Below are 20468 nucleotides of genomic sequence, written 5' to 3'. Positions count from 1 at the left end.
TTGACCGTAATCATGGGGGGCTTGAGGGACCCCAAGTTCCTCTTCTTGCTCGACAAAAATCCTCCTCATTCGATGACCAATCTTCTGAAAAGATTGCAAAAGTATTCTAATGCCGAGGAAGCATCCAGCCTACGAAAGGCCATCCAAAGTACAGGAACAACGACTAAAGAGCGACAATTGAAGGAAGAGCTCAGATTGGCCGGCGGAAGTAAGAAGAGGAAGGACAACCAATTGCAAGGGAGTCAGTGTCCGAACAAGCGACTCAGGAGTAAGTTTAGTACATATACTCCCCTTAATAAGATGCCCGATCAAGTCTTAATGGAGATCCAAGACAAGCTCATCCTCAAGTGGCCGAGTAAAATGAAGTCCGGTCCCAACAGACAAAATAAGCGAAAATATTGCCATTTTCATCGAGACCACAGGCATTCAACAAGTGATTGTTTCGACCTCAAGGAGGAAATCGAAGCGCTCATCCGCAATGGATATCTCTGGGAGTACGTCTACAGAAGAGGAGATCAAACTGATTCAAAGAATGAACAACCCATCAACAACGAACCAACCAGAGAAATTTGTACTATCCTCGGAGGACTTTCCGGTGGAGGAGACTCGAACCGGGCCCGAAGAGCTCATGTAAGGAGCATCAATCATTCTAGCTTGGAACATCAGATCCTCACCACTAGTGGATCCTCAAAAGAAAAAAAATAGCATCTTTTGGACTAACCCTCATCGAAGAGGATGCCCGAGGAATTAACCATCCCCGCAATGATGCACTTGTGGTTCGACAAAATGAGAATTGGATGGTCTCGACTCCGAGCCGTTAAGACCCCCTTACTTGGATTCTTAGGAGGTAGAATTATGCTGGAAGGATCAATACAACTCCCACTCACCGCTGGAGATGGGTAGAACCAAGTGACTACAATGATTGACTTCTTAGTGCTGGACTACCTATCTGTCTACAACACAATTCTTGGTTGACCTCTTAATGCCTTGTGAGCCGTGGTCTCAACTTTTCACATTGCGATGAAGTTTCCGACCGAGCATGGTACCAGGTTGGTCAGAGGAGATCAATATGAAGCTCGGCAATGTTACACGATGACGTTGAGATCTTAGCATCAAACGATGACCATCACCTCTCTTGACCCCCGAGAGGATTCAAATGAGAGGGGATGTCTTATAGAAGACCTCGTTCCCGTTCCACTAGACATCTTTGATCCTACCCGAACAGTGTAGATTGGGTTGTCCCTTGCACCTCCATTATGGGATGAGATTGTGAACCTCCTTCGGCTGTACGCCGATATTTTCGCATGGTCCCAACATGATATGCCTGATATCGACCTGAAGGTCATTGTTCATTGGCTGAATGTCGACTTTGACCACTAACCAATTGGGTAGAAGTGCAAACTACTCACTCCTGAATGATATGTCGTAATCGCAGAAGAAGTTGAAAAGCTCCTCAAAGCTGAGTTCATAGAAGAGGTCTACTACCCAGACTGGATAGCCAATGTAGTTTTGGTTAAAAAATCTAATGAGAAGTGACGGGTTTGTGTTGATTACACTGACCTGAAGAAAGTCTGCCCCAAAGATAGTTTCCCTCTCCCCAGAATTGATCAGCTCGTCGATAGCATGGCAGGTCATGAACTGTTGAGCTTCATGGACGCCTATTAGGTTATAACCAAATTGCAATGCACCCGTACGATAAGTCAAAGATGACTTTCATAACTGACAAAGGTCTCTACTGCTACAAGGTCATGCCATTCGGGCTGAAAAACGTCGGAGCTACATATCACAGGCTCATCAGCAAGATGTTCGCTCGCTAGATCGGGCGATCAATGAAAGTCTACGTAGACGACATGCTTGTTAAGAGCATTTGGATCATGAAGCTAATCTCGAAGAAATGTTTCTAATCCTTCGAGAATATCAGATGACGCTGAATTCGAACAAATGCACCTTCGGGGTTATTCTGGAAAGTTCCTTGGGTTCTTAGTCAGCTAAAGAGGAATCGAGGCAAACTCTGATAAAATTCAAGCTCTGCCTGATATGAGTTCGTCAAAGATGACTAAGGATGTTCAACGCCTTATAGGTAGAGTTGCCGCACTGAATTGTTTCATGTCCAGGGCTACAGATAAATATATTCCCTTCTTTAAGCAATTAAAAGGAAAACAACTAGTGGAATGGTCAGAGGAATGTGAGCTTGTTTTTCAGCAACTTAAGCAATATCTGGGGTCACGGTCGCTACTCTCCAAGCCCGAGCAAGGAGAACCTTTACTGCTATATATGACAGTCTTTGTCGCAGTAGTTAGTTCGGCTTTGATCAGAGAACATGAAGGGAAACAACTCCCAGTGTATTACGTTAACAAGGCCTTGATCCCCGCCGAAACCGGGTATCTAAACATGGAGAAACTAGCATCGACTTTGGTCATTTCATCTCAATGATTATGGCCGTATATCCAAGCTCATACCATCATTGTCCTGACTAATCAACCTCTTTGTCAAGTGCTGCAGAAGCCTGAAGCATTAGGAAGGTTGACAAAAGGGGTGATCGAACTCAGCAGGTTCGACATCAGGTATCGACCTCGAAATCGATTAAGGGCCAAGTAGTGGCTGACTTTATTGTGAGCTCATCCCTGCGCACTAATTGGAATCTGACTCGATTCCTCAGTCCGAGCCAAGCTTTGACCCAAACATTTGATTCGGGCTGGCCTTGGTTTCGAGCAGGCCGTCCGAATTAAAATCTGACCCAATCACTCATCTCCAGCTAACCTTAAGTGAGTTTGACCAACCAACATGGACATGTATGTCGATGGCTCATCCAATTCTAAAGCCAGTGGGGCCGGTATAATCTTAGAGACCCTAGATCATGCATGAATAAAGTAAGCCTTAAGATTTGGATTCCAAGTCTCCAACAATGTAGCAGAGTATGAAGCATTGCTAGCTGGGCTTAGGTTGGCAGCAGCCATGGGAGCCCAACATCTTGAAGTTTACAGCGACTTGCAGCTTGTTGTTAATTAAATAGTCGACGAATATCAGGCTAAAAAGGAACGCATGAAAGCATATCTACTAAAAGCTAGAGAACTGATCTATGGGTTCCAAAGATGCAACATCAGCCTGATCCCTCAAGTAGAAAACTCCAAAGTTGACATGTTGGCAAAGCTGGCCACTGCAGTTGATGATGGTGTTCCGAGATCAGTTCCGATTGAGTTTCTCACTAAACCAAGAATCAGTGAATCCGACCTCATTACAACTCTCCTGATAACCTCAGAGTCAACCAGGATGGATCCGATTCTCAACTTTTTTAAGGAAGGCAAATTACCTCAAGACTGATCAGAAGCACACAGGCTATGGAGCGGGGCAACTCGTTACACCATGGTTAGTGACATCTTATACAAGAAGGGGTTTTACCTTCCCTACCTCAGATGCCTCTGAACCAACGAAGCCTAGTACGTCCTGAGAGAAATCCACAAAGACATTTATGGGAATCACTCTGGCGGCTAAGCCTTAACTCTTAAGGTCATTCGACAGGGGTATTACTGGCCGACCATATAGGCGGATGCTCAACAATATACCCGAAAATGCGACAAATGTCAATGCTTCGCAGCTATACCTTAGTAGCCACTTGAAGAACTGACCACTATGACCGGGCTATGGCCGTTTGCCCAATGGGGGATCGATATCATCAGCCTCATGCTGACCGACAAAGGGCAGACCAAATTTGCAGTAGTTGCAGTTGATTTTTTTACAAAATGGGCCAAGGCAGAACCCCCGATGAAGATTACCGAGCAAAAAATCACGGATTTTGCCTAGAAGAACCTCATATGTAGATATGAGATTCCGCGCGCGATCGTTTCTGATAATGAAAAATAATTTGAAAACAAACATTTTCGAGGTATGTGCGAGAACCTTGGGATCCAGAATATTTATTTGTCGCTTCGTCATCCACAGACTAACAGACAGGTCAAGCCAGTTAACAAGATCATTAAAAATCATCTTTGGACCAAGCTCGAGATAGCCAAAGGATCATGGGTTGAAGAACTCCCCAACGTTCTTTGGGCATACCGAACTACCGCCTGAACGACTACTAGGAAGACTCCTTTCTCCTTAGCTTTCAGTGCTGAAGTTGTCACTCTAGTTGAAATCGGACTTCCAACTGCCTAGACCGGTTTTTATGACGAACAACAGAATTTTGCGCTAATGGCATTGGATCTCGATCTTCTTGAGGAAAGGAGAGAACAAGCATGGGTCAGGAGCGCAATTCGGCAATAGCAGGTTGTCCATTTTTTTAATTCCAGGGTAAATATTAGAAGGTTCCAAGCTGGGGACTTAATCCTCCACAAAACCTTCCAAAACACCAAGGAACTTGGCTCAGGAACCTTAGGCCCAAACTGGGAAGGACCTTATGTGAGCAAGAGCCGCATCAATCGAAGACCTGGAAGGCCGGCTCGTACCTCACCCATGGAACGCCGAGCATCTTAAAATTTACTATTCCTAAAGAGTCGACCTATCTCTATGTGGAGTTTACTATGTATAGCCCGTGTTCAAGCTATTATAATAAAATCGCGGGGTTTGTTTTCTATCTCAATGTCTACAAGTGATCATTTGCCGAGTCCTTACAGGGGGTTTCCCATGACATTTGGGAAGAACAACCTCCATTAACAAGCCAACCCCTCAAGAGGAGGCTGGATCCCACACTACCGACATTCATATGCTCGATAAAATACTAAGGGCTCTCCTTGATTTAAGGAAGAAAAATCCCTAACCAATTAATCGACTCTTGAAAGAAGGGTTGGACCTTCGACGACTAACACGACAAAGACATTAACGGATCGACCTTTCTTTCAAGTTTCCAAACACTAAGCTACCGAGGATTTTCATATAAATACTATGCTAAAAGAGAATTTGGATTATATTAACGAAGCTCCGAGGAGTGCATTACATTGGGCCCGAAGTACAAAAAGGAGGCTGTTGCTTAAGCCTCGGGGGGCTGCTCGGTAGGCGTATCCTTAGGAGGGGCCTTAGAGTCAGAGCTAGCCTCCTCGAAGGTCGAGAGGTTCAGCTCGAGATAAACTCCCTTGACGTCTTCGAGACACTTCTCGAATGCAGCACAGTACAAAGCGTCACTATCTTCCAAGTACTCCTCGGAAGACTTGAACTCTCAACAACGACTGCCTGAGTCGAGGAGATAGTTGCTTGGGCCTCCTTAACCTTCACCTCCATGGAGTGTTGCAGCCTTGCATTGTTGGCCTTCCATTGGGCCGCCCTTTCAGAAGCGTCGGCAAGCAACTTCTTCGTCGCCTCCAGCTCGACCCTCGACTCCAGTGCTTGGGCCTCCATGGCAAAGCGAAGTTGTTCAACCATGACTTGAGCTTGCTCGGCCTCGAGGCGGAATCACTCAGCCTTGACTCCTTTTCGCAACAACCCCACCTCTGCATCCTTTGTCTCCTCTCATAAACGTAGGAATTCGTGGTGTATGCTCAGTATGCATGGGGCAAACTGCCAAGGAAGAAATAAGAACGATAGAACAAACCGAAAGAAAAACAACAAGCATCTCAAAGACTGACTTACCCCAAGGAAGGTCTTCGTTAGCGACCTGAGGATCACATTTGGTGGTGAGTCCAATATGCAGACGAACTCGACATTAGACATATGCCGATCCACCCGAGGTAGAAGGCCCTCCATAACCCTTTGAACCGTTATAGGTGGGTGTTGGCCTTCCTCCACTTGAGGCACGGAAGGCTCAACCGAAGGCCCGACAATTTCCTGGGCCTCAATAGGACGGGCTTCCTCAGGCGAGGTCATCCTAGTCGGACGGGCCTCCTCGAGCAGGTCATCTCAGCCACAACTTCAGCGACAGCAGAGGCAGGCTCTGTTGCTGCTACCTCATTCTTGACCTTCATGATCGTGGGAGTTGAGGGACCGGCCTTCCCTTTGCTTTTGGATGTCGTCTTCTTCTTATTCTTATTCGGAGCTAACTCCTTAGGAAGGAGTGCCTTGTGCTTCGAAATAGGCTTTGGGGTGGGCCGAGCTTCAAGCATGTCTACAATTAGCAAGAACGAGGAGGAAGTCAGCGACAAACTTACGACTTTTCTAAGTCCTAAGGTTATCCAGAATTTATACCTGTTAGCTCGAAGTCAAGGCCCGACTTAAGAAGAAGCTCGAGTTGGAGGAGTTTCCTATAAGATCTCTCTTTGGCCTCTAACAATCTTGCTTTTGTTATCCGAGCAAGAGATTCAGTCCCAAGTACATAAGAACACTTGGGAATGAATGAAAAAAGAAGCACGGGCAAACGAGTTAGAATATTGAAATTGATCAAGTTAAAAATAAAGAAAAAATAAGAACTAAGTCTGGACGATACCGACCTAGATCAGAGAAAGCAGTGGAGACCTAAGTACGGTGTAGGGTCATTCCTGGCACTTCCCAACATCCCGAGGCCCAGAACCATCTATTTTTCTAATTTTTGTTGGAAGTCGGGACGTCAGTTACCAAGGCTTTCCTGGTCCCCTTCCAAGCAGAAAAGTAGTACTAGCCGTCATGGAGAGGGCTGGACTTCACTTGGTATAAATGGAGGAACTCACTCGCGGCAAGGTTGGGTTGGTCAAGCTCATATCAGATGACATAACAACCGACTAATGCTCTCCATGCGTTGGGAATCAATTGCCCTGGAGCTAACTCTAGACGTGTGAGCACCTGCCTTACTATTTTTTTTTTACAGAGGGAGCTTCAGGCCGCACTGAAGAGCGACCTGGAGGATGGCCCTTGATCCCTCAGGAGGATTATTGGGAAGCTCACCTAGTGAGGGAGCTTGGAGTACCATATAGTCGGATATGTGGTATCCCGATCTGATCCTCACTAGGTTGGCTTCCCCGAGGATGGATTTCATGGGGCCGTTCTCCGCGCCCTCGCCATTCTCATCAGAAGATCTGATTGATCCTTCCTCTTCGGGTAGGTCTCTCGCTGTCCCAGCCAGCTGTTCTGTAGGGGACCTCTCTAGCACCTGAGATGCTTGCAATACCCCGAATTTGACGTCGCTCATCATCATTAACGAAGATGGCAGATTCGACATGGGGCGAAGATCACTCACCCCACTTCAGCATCAGAGGCCCCCTCCTAAGAACTTGGCGTCGAAAACCAGTGAAAAAGAAAGAAGGAAAAAGGGAGGGGTGAGAGGAGAAGCAGAGCTCACCAGAGAAGGAATGTTGCCTGCAGTCGGGATCGAATCGAATCGCTGGAAATCATCTTTGCATGCCAGAAGCAGGAAAGGAACAAAGGAAGGAAGGGAAGTAAATGAGTTGATTTGGGCATTAAGGTTTTCCTTATATAGGGAAGCCACGTGTACGGGCATTTAATGCCCGATTAATGCACAGTCTTACGATGCCCCTTCGGTTACCCCGTTTCGACACGTGGTGCATCCCCACTCATCGTCCCACTATCGAGGAAAGGCCACGCGTCCTCTCCCCATTAGTCTGGCATTGAAAAGGCGATCTGACATGTCAGATGACTTCGAGCCACAACACGCCACCTCAATAAGCGTCGAATCATGATTATTAATATGCCTTGACTCCCGCGCTGGCCGCCTTATTTAGCATTAATGGAAAGATGGTCTGACCTAAGTGCATTCAACCTACTTTCTAAGTCTGTTTTGTCAAACTTGAAAGTAGGGGGGCTTACTGTTATGGGAAAAATGGACCAACCCATAGGGGCAGGTCAGACCGAGACCTGGCATGGCCTAATGGGCTAATGACAGAGAAAGAGCCGATCGTCGACTGCTAACTAAAGTCGGCATGACTAAGGTCGGAATGACCAAGGTCGGCACGACCAAGGTCATAATCACCAAGGTGGGCACGACCTTCAACGGACTCTCTAAGAGATATAACTCTAAGAGCCTGTCAGGCCTCATGAAGAAGTTAAAGGCTATAGGAACTGGAGATCAAAAGGACATCATAAGGACTTTTGATTGGTTTAGTCGGCGGACGATGCCGACCTCCTTATAGCTCGGCCGGCATATCCTTCTGATTGTGGAATCTACCAGCCGACCTTAACCCCTTAACCAAAGCTCGGACGACCACGCCCCAGTTTCCAGAAGCAGATTGACCTAATATGAAGGAATACCTGTCCGATCTTTCCTCCAAGAATCACGGAAACTAACTCGCGATCAGTTCGGGATTTCAAGATCCCCACCAAGGATCCTGGGAGATTTCATATGCGTTAGGAGTTCTAACACATCTACCACACGAACCTAATAAATAGGAAGGTTCCTTCTACGCTACTACATCTCTCCAACTATAAATAAACACACCCCTAATGGTGAAAGGTACACACACATAATCCTTACTGTTAAACTGCTACTACAAGACCCAAATTCTTGGCTTTGGCATCGGAGGGTCCCTTGCATTAGCCAGGGTCTTCCTTGCTTGTTCTTGTCCAGGTACTCAAGGGTATAAGAAGGGTTAACTAGAAAACTGCATTAATAACAATTTTTTTAAGCTTCTTAATTTTCTTCTTTAAAACGTCAATTTTTTTTTTTTCAAAATCTTGGTTTTTTTTTTTTTTTGAAATCTTAATTTTTTTTTTCAAAATTTCAATTTTTTTCAAACTTTACCATTTTTTTTCAAAATGTTAATTTAGTTTTTTCAAACTTCTTGATTTTTTAAAATCACTATTCTTTTCAAAATCTCAATTTCTTTTATATCAAACTTCTGAATTTATTTCAAAATTCAAAACCTTAAATACTTTATAAAAATCTCAATTTTATTCAAACTTCTCAATTTTTTTAAAAAAGATAATTTCTTTTTTAAAATTCCTACTTCAAAAAAAAAAAAAATCTGTATTTTTTAAACTAAAATTTTCTCACTTTTTTTTTTTCAAAATTTTATTTTTTTGAAACTAAATTTTCTTTTTCAAAATGTCAATTTTTTGTCAAAATTTTGATTTTCTATTAATTTTCAGTTAAAATCTGAATTTTCTTTTTTTTTTTTTGAAATGTAAATTCTGTTAAAATCTTTTGTTGGTAAACATTTATTTGTTGCGACGTACCAAATCTCTCTCAATTAGATATGCGATAGGCCCAATCTGTTGTAAATCTGCATTATGTGATGGACTTGGTCCGTCACAAAATCTAGCCACGACAAACCACGCAAATTTCCCCTTGAAAAGAGATTCACAAAATCCTGCCATGACAAACTCATCACAAATTTGTGATTTTGGCATAGTGTTTTACTTTAAGACCATCAAATATCATGAGGTGTACTTAAGGACAACGCTACAGACCTTGAAGGAAAACCAGCTGTACGTTAAGTTCTCAAAGTGCGAGTTTTGGAAAGAGTGTGACATTTCGCGGGCATATAATTACAAAGGATGGAGTCACAGTAGATCCTTCAAAGGTTAAAGCACTAGTTTTTGGGAGCAGCCCACAATTGTCTCGAATATTGATCGGAAGTTTTCTCGAACTCGCTGGATAATATAGAATGTTTATTTGGGATTTTCAAAGATTTTTGGCCCGTTGACAAGTTTGACTCAAAAAGGCGTACCGTTTAAGTGGACAAAGAAGTGTTAGGAACAGTTCTCGGTGTTAAAATGACTTTTAACCTTGCCCTCTATTCTCACCCTTCCGTGTGAGGGAGTAAAGTTTGTAGTATATATCGATGCATCAATTTTAAAACTCGGTTGTGTGCTAATGTAGGAAGACAAAGTCGTAGCATACATATCGCGACAATTAAAGAATCACGAGTGTAATTACCTGACTCACGACCCGGAGTTAGTGACCATCATATTGGCTCTTAAGATTTGGTGAAACCATTTGTATGGTGACAGATTAGATCTGTTCACCAATCACAAGATTTTTTGTTATTTATTCTACCAGAAGGATCTGAACATGAGGCAAAGAAGATGGGTAGAATTCTTGAAGGACTATGATTTTGAATTATCATTCTACGGATGCAAATTAGTCATAGATGCTCGTAAGTAGGAAGCAATATAAACAACAAAGTATACATGCTAATGATTTGAGAATGGGAAATGTTGGTTTTCATGAAATAGTTTGAAGTAAAGTAGCAATTTCAGGAATGCCACATTCATCTTATTAATATAACGATTAAGCAGACTCTGAAGGAGAGAATTATAAAAGCCTAAGGAAATGATGAGTGATTACCAAAGATAGTGGCCAAACATCAAGACAAAGATAGTTTAGAATAGAAGGTTTAGGAGGATAAAAGGTATTTGATATCACGATCATCTGTATGTGCCTAACGTTCCAGAGCTAAGAGAAGAAATATTGATGGAAGCACACCGATCAAAGTTTACAATTCATCCCGGAGGAACTAAGATATATCAAAACTTGAAGACATTATTTTAGTGGTCGAATATGAAGAAGGAGATAGCCGAGTATATATCCTGGTGTTTTACTTGCCAATAGGTGAAGGCTGATCATCAAAACCCCTATTGTCTTTTGCGGTCTCTCAAGGTGCCAGAATGGAAATGTGACTGCATTTCGATGGATTTCATAATTGGACTCCCATTGTCTCAGAAGAAGCATGACTCTGTGTGGGTAATCATTGATTGGCTGACCAAGTTGGTACATTTTATCTCTACCCGCATTAACTATTCTATGGACGTGCTTGCCAAGTTATATATCAAGGAAGTATTATGATTGCATGGAGTGATGAGTTCTTTTATGTCAGACCGTGACCCACATTTCACTTCATGTTTTTGATGAGTTTGTAGGAAACCATGGGCATTGCATTGAATTATAGTATGTCATATCATCCGCAGTCAAATGAGCGAATAGAACGTGTGAACCGGGTACTGGAAGACCTTTTGCGTGCATGTGCCCTAAACTTTAAGGGAAGTTGGGATGACAATGCACATTTTTTAAAGTTCGCATATAACAACAGTTATCAGGCCAATATTGGGATGGCTCCTTACGAAGAACTTTATAGGTGTCCATGTCATGCGTCAAATTGTTGGATTGAAGTAGGAGAAAAAGGGTTAGTTGGACCTGATATTGTTCAAGAGGCTATGAAGAATGTAGAAATTATTAGGAAATGTCTGCTAGCAGCTTAGCATATACAGATGAGTTATGTGGATAATCATAGGCATGATTTAGCATTCTAGGTAGGAGATCATGTGTTCTTAAAGGTTTCATCGATGAAGGGGATGATGCTTTTTGGTACTAAAGGAAAATTATGGCTCCTCGATTCCTAGGGTCATTTGATATATTAGAGCGAATTGGAGTTGTGGCATATCATCTTGCATTGTCACCTCAATTAGCTAGTGTTCATAATGTATCCCACGTATTGATACTTCAAAAATATGAAATAGATGCTTTGCACATAATCGACTAGCAATATCTTGAGCTTCAGGACGATACAACTTACATAGAGAAATTGATTCACATTTTGTACTGAAAGGAGCATGTTTTGTGGACCAAGACCGTGCCACTAGTTAAGGTGTCATGGACTCATCATGGAGTCGGCGAAGCATCTTGGGACCAAGAAGTGGAGATTCTTAAAAAGTACCCATTTTTTGTTTTAATGAGTAGATCAAGTAAATTTCGAGGATGAAAATTTTCTTTTGGGGGGTAGAATGTAACGACCTTAAATTTTGAGCCATATAATACCTAGATTAATCAAAATAAATAATTTAATTTTGTGATTTATAACAAAAACTAAACACTTACCATAGTTTGTAGAAGTGAACTCAATATAAGGTGAGGTTAGATGATTAATTCCTGACATCGTAGTAATTTAACTTTTTACGAAAATTATAAAACCTAGAGGGACCTTCTAGATTGAGGAGGAGCTTTTACCAATGAGTTTTCACGTATTTTTCCTTTAAAAACTTTCTATATTTCAATTAAAAAACCCTAGATCTACACAATGAACGAGGTGGATTGACCCTACATCCATTGTTTCGATATATGAGAGGTTTTGAAGATGAGAATATGACTTTTACATGAGATCTCGTGTCATAAAGATTAGCTTTGAACAATAAAAAAAAAAAGAAGCTTTGAACAATCAAACCATGTTAGTCTAGATCGAATCGAATCAAAGATTTCTTAAGACCAAACCACATCAGGGCCTCGAATTGTGGAGTGATCTGATTGTTGGATTGCCCACAATGATCTATGGATAATATTGATGATAATAGACTATACTGCAAAACAACTTCAACTATCAATTGTAGATTTTTGCATAATTCGGATTCGAGCGATCCATTGATTTTTTCCTAATTTGTTAATGGAGAAATTAGTGAAATGTTATCCTTGAATTGATTAAACCCATAAAAACTAAGAGATAGAAGAAAACCCTAAAGTTTTTGAAAAATCGAATTGTATAACAGAGCCCAATTGACTTCGGTTGATCGATCGAAGTTAGTTTTCGATCGATCAAACATGTCAATTTTTATCTAGCAACCAAAGTCTGAAATTAATAATATGGTTTAATTGATCGAAATCCAAGTTTAGTCGATCGAGGGTTTCTTCCAATGATCTCAATCGATCGATGGTACTGATCAAGCTTAGTGAAATCTATCCAGTGACCAATTTGATTTTATTTCCAACCTTTCTTGATCGATCTGTTAGAGGGTTTTATCGATTGAAGGTGACCAAGAGTGTCCAGAGATTTGAGTTGTAAAATCTGAATTGTTTCGATTCGTGGTCGATTGATTGGAGGATCGATCGAAGGTGACCAAAAGTGTCTAGAGACTTGAGTCATAAAATTTGAATTGTTTCGATTCATGGTCGATTGATTAGAGGATCGAACGATTGTATTGATTGAAACTGACCGAAAGTGTCCAGAGATTTGAGTTGTAAAACATGATTTTTTATTAAGTTTCATATTACAATTAAAAGCTGTAATGTGTGTACATCCTCTAAACCCTTTAGAGGCAAATACATGCATCCAAACAGTTCTGTAATTAGATTACCTGCAGTTTCTTTACAACTTGGAAACCAATTGGCTACTCCCCCTCCCACCAACCAATGGCTGATGGTCAGTGCTCCGTGGGCCCCACCATGATGTATGTGTTTCATCCATGCCGTCCATCTATTTTAATAGATCATTTTATGGTATGAGACCAGAAATAAGGTATATCCCAATCTCAAGTGGACCACATTACACAAAACAGTGTTGAATGAACGTTGACCATTAAAAACTTTTTGGGGGCCATAAAAGTTTTGGATCAAGCTGATCTTTGTTTTTCCCTTTCATCCAGGTCTGTACGACCTAACCAACAGATTAGATGTCAAATAAACAGTACAGTGGGCCTTAGGAGGATTTTAATGGTGGATATCCCATCACTATTGTTTTCTTGTGGTGTGGTGCACCTGAGATTAATATCCCTCTCATTTTTGAGATCAAGCCCTGGAATGATCTTTAAAAATGGATGAAACACATACATGGTAGGGCCCACAGAGCACCGACCATCAGCCACCGGGCTCGTGGCAGGGGGAGTAGCCAATCCGTTTCCTTCGGGGACTATCCAGGCATCCTAACGACCCCAGAGACTCGTATTGGGTTCCATTTTTATAGCTGTACGTAATTTCCTTCGGCGGCAATTATGCGTAAATCATTGTAAGACCATATTAGACTTTTCACACCATCCGTACGTTTGAATAATTTTCGGTAAATACGATAAGTTAGAGCACGTTCGTGGAATATAATTAACTCCGACGAATTTTAAGGTAAAAACCCTTATTATATCATATTATATTACATGCTGTTGCATACAAACCACACTTGCTTAACATTGACTAATAATTCTGCAATGCTACCACGCTATTTACCTTCACGACATTTTCCTAACAAACTGCATGTCTACAATCCTATTCGACAAAATACTCGATAGGCCCGTTCTATCCACTAAGTGTTTATCCAGGCCGTTCATCTAGAAGAGCCCACTGCAAACAGGCCACATGGCTAAGATTTGACTGATCAGAGATCTTCATCATCCATAAGAAAGGTTAGTCGCTAGCAAAAGTCCAGATTTCATCACACTCAACTATTTGGACAATGGGAACCTCCAATCAACTGAGTTTTCACCATGCAAGCTATCCGCGGTGGGGCTCACTAGATGAACGGTCTGGATCACCATAGACTCTAACCGTCGACGTAGCCAGCACCAGTGGTAGAGATCTCCTCTAAGGGAACGAGAGCGCAATGCACTGGCCACATGAAAGCAGGCTTCACCTTGGGTGGTTCTGGCGCAAGAGCTTCGCCTGTGAGAACCTGCACAGCCTCTCTCATGGAAGGCCTTTCATTAGGGTTTGGATGGCAACATGCCAACCCCAGCCTAAGTACATGGCCCATTTGCTCCTTGTCGAACTTTCCACGCAATCGGCGATCTGCCGCCTCCAACACCCTTCCTCTTCCATAGGAAGCCCACAGCCAATCAACAATAGTCGTGTTGTTGGAGTTATCACCATCAGCAACGTTGATGTTATTGTTATTGGGGTTTCTGATTCTATCATCACCATCACTGTTGTTGTTGCCCCCTCCATCGTCATCATCGTCGTTACAGCCGTTATGGTTCCTGTGGTTGTCACCGGAGTCAATGATGGTAATATTATAATTGTTGTTGTTGCTGTGGATGTCACCGGTGATGGTGATGTTATCATTGTTGTGGTTGCCGGCTCTGTTGTTGTTGTTGTTGTTGATGTTGATAATGACACTATTATCATTGCTGTAGTTGCCATTTTCATCATCATCGCCATCTCCGTCATCGTTGTTGTTGTTCTCTACTTCAATGTTGACTCCATCATTGTTGTGGTCGTTGCTGTTGTGGTTTTGAAGGTTGTGATCGCAGACAGGACGTCGTCCACAGGCGACCACCATGCATAAGACACCAAACCCATACACATCGGTTTCTTTGCTAGCTCTTCTGGTGAGAGCATACTCTGGTGCAATATAACCCCATGTTCCTGCAACGGCTTTCGTTGTATGGTGTGTAATACCATCATGTTGTATCATTCGCGCCAGACCGAAATCTCCCAATCGAGCAGTGTAATCCGAGTCAAGCATCACATTGCTAGTCTTCACATCCCTATGCAGTGTCGTCCTCCGGCAACCGTCGTGGAGAAAACTCAAAGCAGAAGCAACCCCATGAATTATCTTATGCCTTCTTTCCCAATTCGATTCAAGTTCTTCTTCCGACGAGCTCTCATTCGAAAATATGAGCTTATGTAAGCTCCCTTTTGGCAAGAACTCGTAAACAAGAAGAAGCTCTTTTTTCTCACAACACCACCCAATGAGTCTCACCAAGTTCTTGTGATTGAGGAAGCCGATTGTCATCACCTCCGCAACGAATTCTTGTTCACCTTGATCGGATTCCTTTGAGATTCTCTTCACCGCGACCATTTCATTAGTCTTTTTCAAGAACCCTTTATAGACCTTCCCGAATCCTCCTTCCCCAAGCTTGTTCTTGTCATCGAAATTTTCAGTTGCAGATCTGAGCTCCTTGAGTTGGAACCTACGTGCCCCCGTTGTTGAATCCGTAAGCATCGATTCCAAGCTTTGGCCTGTGTGGTTTTTTTCAATGCTGGCAATTTTCACCCTCCGCCTGTGGTAACACAGAACTCCACCACAGAAGATGAATGCTAATGGAATCACGACCAAAATCCATAGGAGTTGCTTCTCATCATCTTTCCCTATATCATTACTAATGAAATTCCATGACTTTATACAGTTTAGCTGCGTGTACTCACCTGTGGAAGCTGAGAACCCTACATAGACCTCCTCAAGGAGATGCTGCGACAGATCGATGGGCCAGGAAATCACTGGATTCGACTGATTGCGAGTAGTATCATTGAGCATGGAAACCCAGACGGTCATGATTTTCAATTCACCGTCGTATTTAATGGTCGATCGAACATCTTGTCCGCTCGAGAGATTGACGTTGTATTGTCCCAGTGGAATTTGGATGATGGAGTATATGCTGTTTACATCCACGCCCACATGGTTCCCATCAACATCCTCAATGTAGCTCTTCCTAGTATCGAATTCGACCGCCACGATGTGATTCATAGACGACCCGTTTGATTCTCGGTTCACGATCCCAAGCCATTGCCCATCGCTGTTGCTCGGGAGCGTCATATTGTTGGTGAGAATGAAAGCTAAACCTTCGCCGCCGGTCCCCATTGTGGGAAAGATATTCAATATAAAGGAAGTGTTGAAAGATGCAACAGATCCATTTTCTCTCCATAACTTGAAGAGGTCTTTGTACACCACCCTTCCAGATAGGTTTTGTGAGGGAAAATTGCTGTTTCTCGAATCACGTGTGATTTGTAGAGCCCCTCCGGCTAAATCCGACCCGTTTGCATACAGGAAATCCAACCTAGAATTATCTTCCATTGTGGAATAGCTGAAATTGAGGCAAGATACATGGATGAGAAAACCCAAAAAAAGGAGCAGCCAAAGAGTTTTCATAAATGCTGGTGGAAAGGACTGGAATTGATTGAGATAGAACATGGTAAGATGATTGAATTTCTGTTGGGGAAGGAGGATCAGTTGGAATACTCTTGGAGGGTAGATAGATTTATTCACTAATTAAGATGGTGCAGTTTAAGATAAGGAGGAGAAATTATTCAGAGAAGGAAACTTCCTCGCATGCTTCCATGAAAACTAATAGTTTATTTCTTATATCAGACTGTATTTAGTGGTAATCATATAATCTAAGTTGGTAATAGAGCAGTCATTATCCATACATGAGGTACACTTGCATGAGATCTGGACCATTTATCGATCGGGTTCTACACTGGATGAGGAGCATGTCAAAAATCACAGCAACCAGGTAATCCTAGCCATTGATTGGATGACTCTTTGATAATTAAAAATGGGTGGCTAGAAAGAAGTTCAACCAACTGTTGAGGTTCCTCCAATTGATGGCTACGATCATCTGAATGGTTTCAATTTTGGCCCATGGCTGAGTCACTGTAAGGTGCAATTGATGAACGGTGTGGACGCGGATTGCGTCCTACTAATCCGTCCGGGCAGGGCTCTGTGGAGCTCACCGTAATTTAAGTATTTTATCCACACCGTTAATCGCTTTTCTCAGATCATTTTAAGTTATTATACAAAAAATTGAAGCAGATACACAGATCCATGGACCACATCAAAGGAATCTGCAGTGATAATGACACCCACCGTTGAAATATTTCTAAGGGCCACCGTGATGTTTTTTTAACCACCCAACCTATTAATAAGGTGATTCAGACTTGGATGAAGTGAAAAAAACAAATTTCATCTTGATCCAATACTTCTCCAGCTCCCAGGAATTTTTTAATGGTGGAAGTTTAATCCCTAATTTGTGATCCACTTAAGCCCTGAAACTACCTCAAAATTTGGCTCATATATTAAAATAATCATATAAAAACGATTAACGGTGTGGATAAAATACTTAAATTATGGTGGGCCCCACAGAGCTCTGCCCGGACGGATTACCGTCCGGGCGGGGTAGGACGCAATCCGCGTCCGAACGGTGCATGCCACGTGTGCGCTCCTATATGATAGCTATCTTAAATAATATTAGTATATATCCAGCATTTTATTAATTATCTTCTTATATTTCTAATGGCGTGTTAGACAAGTCTATAAATCATTTTAAAACAAGTCTACTGAATTTGTAGAAATCTTTCGTTTGAGTTCCTCTTGCTGGGAAGTTACAATAATGGAGAAATGGGATTGGATTTTCCAGTCAATGTATGATCTGATAAATGTTTCCATTTGTATTATTCAAGAATCAGTTTTTATATATATATATATATATATATATATATATATAGAAAAAGATTTTGTAATTGAAATTAGTGAGAATAAAAGGGCCAGTCGTTAAGATTAGAGGGAAGAAGCTTCGCGGAAAGTGTTTCTTGATTGATTCTATGCCTTTTTTTTTTTTTCTTGATTGATTCTATGCCTAACAGAGAAGAAAAAGAAAATAAAAAGGATTAGTTTTTCTCTGATTACTCCGACTTTCGTGGCATTTGAGGCTGGCTGATGGCAACTTGCTAATAACAAAGTCTCGTTTACCGTCAACCTCCAATCTTATCTTCTGTCTTCTGTTTTTTTTTTTTTTTTTTTACCAACAACAAGAAAATATTTTTTTTATCTGAACCATAACCACCTAACACAGAACCGTTTACTATTACTAATGGTAGTTCTTCTGTCTTGTTACGGGTGATCAGAAGCCACGTTTGGATGCGCAAGAAATGTCTCCTGGTGCTGTACTCAACGAGGAAGTAGCCCTGTGTTATGGAAAATGTTTTGATTAAAAATATTTTAAATAAAAAAGTATATATAAATATATAAAATGTCTGTGAAAAAATTTAGTTTTTTATGTTTGGGAATAGTCCCCTGCCGGAAAGGAGAGAAGAAAAATTTCTCTCAATAAGTAGAGTGTTGAATAGCTTACTATTTGCATGGTGAATCAGATGAGGACCGAGACTTTCGCACTTGAACACATGCACATGGGCTCATGCACGGTCAAGGTCTCGGGCTTAGTGCAAGTGTGTGGGCATGTGAGGCAATGTGGCTGTAGAGGTGCTAGTGGCGTACTTTGCACTTTACATATGCTCAGACGAGTCGCTTCCTCGCGACCCTAATTAGAAAACCGGCACAAGTCGTGGTGGATTTAGAGTGCCGTGGGTACGTAAGAGGTCTGAGCCAGACCAATCTACTTTATATAGGAGCTAACACTAGCCATTTAAGAGACTTGGTGTAACTGTTCATGCAGTAAGAAACCAAACAATGCAAAAATTGCTGCATGTGGCTAGCCCAACAATCATAAATGGCTAGCATCTATGTCTAAATGTCTAGCATGCAACTAGTTTTCCATATGCAAAATGGTCAGAAACTGCCAAATAACAACTAGTTTCTCCCCAACAGTCAGAAACGATCAATTGTAGTTATGACCTTAGATCGAAATGTCCAGCTACCCTTTGTAATGCCTCGAATTTTTTGATACTCAAGTATCGAAAGTTTTCGACCATTACCATAAGATTCAACGTAATATATACGTGTACAATACCAATTCAATTATCCTAGTCTTACATCCTTATCCTGACACAAACCTCACTGTTGGAAATGATCTCCATTCATAGATCAATCCATCCGACCGTTCATCCATCGTGTGATTTATTACTATTATTATTATTTTTGACCGAATCCTGATTATTCTTATACTATATATTTACTTTCACGACCACCATGCAACAGATAGCCAAACTAGACTATCCAAAATAAAATCAGCTTGGTCTGACATTCGAGCTTCATCTCCCAAAACAAAAAACAAAAATGACTGATAGCAAAATGAAAGTAGTTTGTGACACTCCTAAAAAGATCAGACGTGTCCTCTAATCCACCTCTTCGATCTTGGGGCCAGCACCACTGCCACCACTCACCGAGGGACCATCCTCATCCATGCCAACGCCCATGTCGGCACCAGCACCCTGGTACATCTTGGCGATGATGGGGTTGCATGTGCTCTCTAGCTCCTTTATCTTGTCGTCGAACTCATCTGCCTCGGCCAGCTGGTTGCTATCCAGCCACTAGATCGCCTGCTCAATCGCATCTTCAATCTTCTTCTTATCAGCCGGGGCCAGCTTCGAGGCTATCTTCTCGTCCTAGATGGTATTCCTCATGTTGTAGGCGTAGTTCTCGAGGGCATTCTTTGACTCCACCTTCTTCTTGTGCTCCTCATCCTCGGACTTGTACTTCTCAGCCTCCTGCACCATCTTCTCTATCTCCTCCTTGCTCAGACGTCCCTTGTCATTGGTGATGGTGATCTTGTTCTTCTGCCCTGTTGTCTTGTCCTCTGCCGAGACATTCAAGATACCATTGGCATCGATGTCGAAGCAGACGGTGATCTGCGGTACACCCCGGGGGGCAGGTGGGATGCCAGAGAGCTCGAACTTGCCCAGCAGGTTGTTGTCTTTTGTTCTCGTCCTGTCACCTTCATAGACCTGGATCAGGACACCCGGCTGGTTGTCAGAGTAGGTGGAGAAGACCTGCTCCTTCTTGGTGGGGATAGTGGTGTTCCTCGGTATCAAGACGGTCATGACACCACCAGCAATATCAAGCCCGAGCAAGAGAGGGGTGACATCCAAAAGCAGCAGTTCCTGCACCTTCTCATTGCCCTCACCGCTCAAGATGGCAGCCTGGACAGCAGCACCATAGGCAACAGCCTCATCAGGGTTAATGCTCTTACAGAGCTCCTTCCCGTTGAAGAAGTCTTGCATAACTCTTGATTTGATATATGTACATTTCTTTGACTAAATCGGTGAATTACTTCTTATCTATCATGATTTAAATATACGTTCTTTTGTAAGAATGATTTAGAAATGGACATATAACCATGTGAAATCGTTAGTCACAAAACTCTTATATCAGCAATAATTATGAAAATGTCATTAACCTAAACTCCTGAATTCTAGATCACATAGTTTCCACAATCCGTTTGACGTAAAATTTTATACCATGCCTATGTAC

General features: G+C 42.2%; 1 protein-coding gene and 1 pseudogene across 1 annotated transcript; both read right to left on the bottom strand.

The window, feature by feature from the left end:
- Positions 1-13627: 13627 nt before the first annotated feature.
- Positions 13628-16587, bottom strand: LOC131236968 (probable L-type lectin-domain containing receptor kinase S.5). Its single transcript, XM_058234552.1, has one exon. It carries the CDS (start codon positions 16452-16454, stop codon positions 14088-14090), a length of 2367 nt encoding a protein of 788 aa, XP_058090535.1. The 5' UTR covers positions 16455-16587; the 3' UTR covers positions 13628-14087.
- Positions 16588-19188: 2601 nt separating this feature from the next.
- Positions 19189-20218, bottom strand: LOC131236967 (heat shock 70 kDa protein 4-like; annotated as a pseudogene).
- Between the last annotated feature and the right edge of the window lie 250 nt (positions 20219-20468).

This window comes from Magnolia sinica, chromosome 2, assembly GCF_029962835.1.
Source record: "Magnolia sinica isolate HGM2019 chromosome 2, MsV1, whole genome shotgun sequence".
Classification (NCBI taxonomy): domain Eukaryota; kingdom Viridiplantae; phylum Streptophyta; class Magnoliopsida; order Magnoliales; family Magnoliaceae; genus Magnolia; species Magnolia sinica.
This window is presented reverse-complemented; position numbering and strand designations above follow the sequence as displayed.

Coding starts and splice junctions, on each gene's coding strand:
- LOC131236968 (XM_058234552.1), bottom strand. CDS start 16,454: ATGTTCTATCTCAATCAATTCCAGTCCTTTCCACCAGCATTTATGAAA.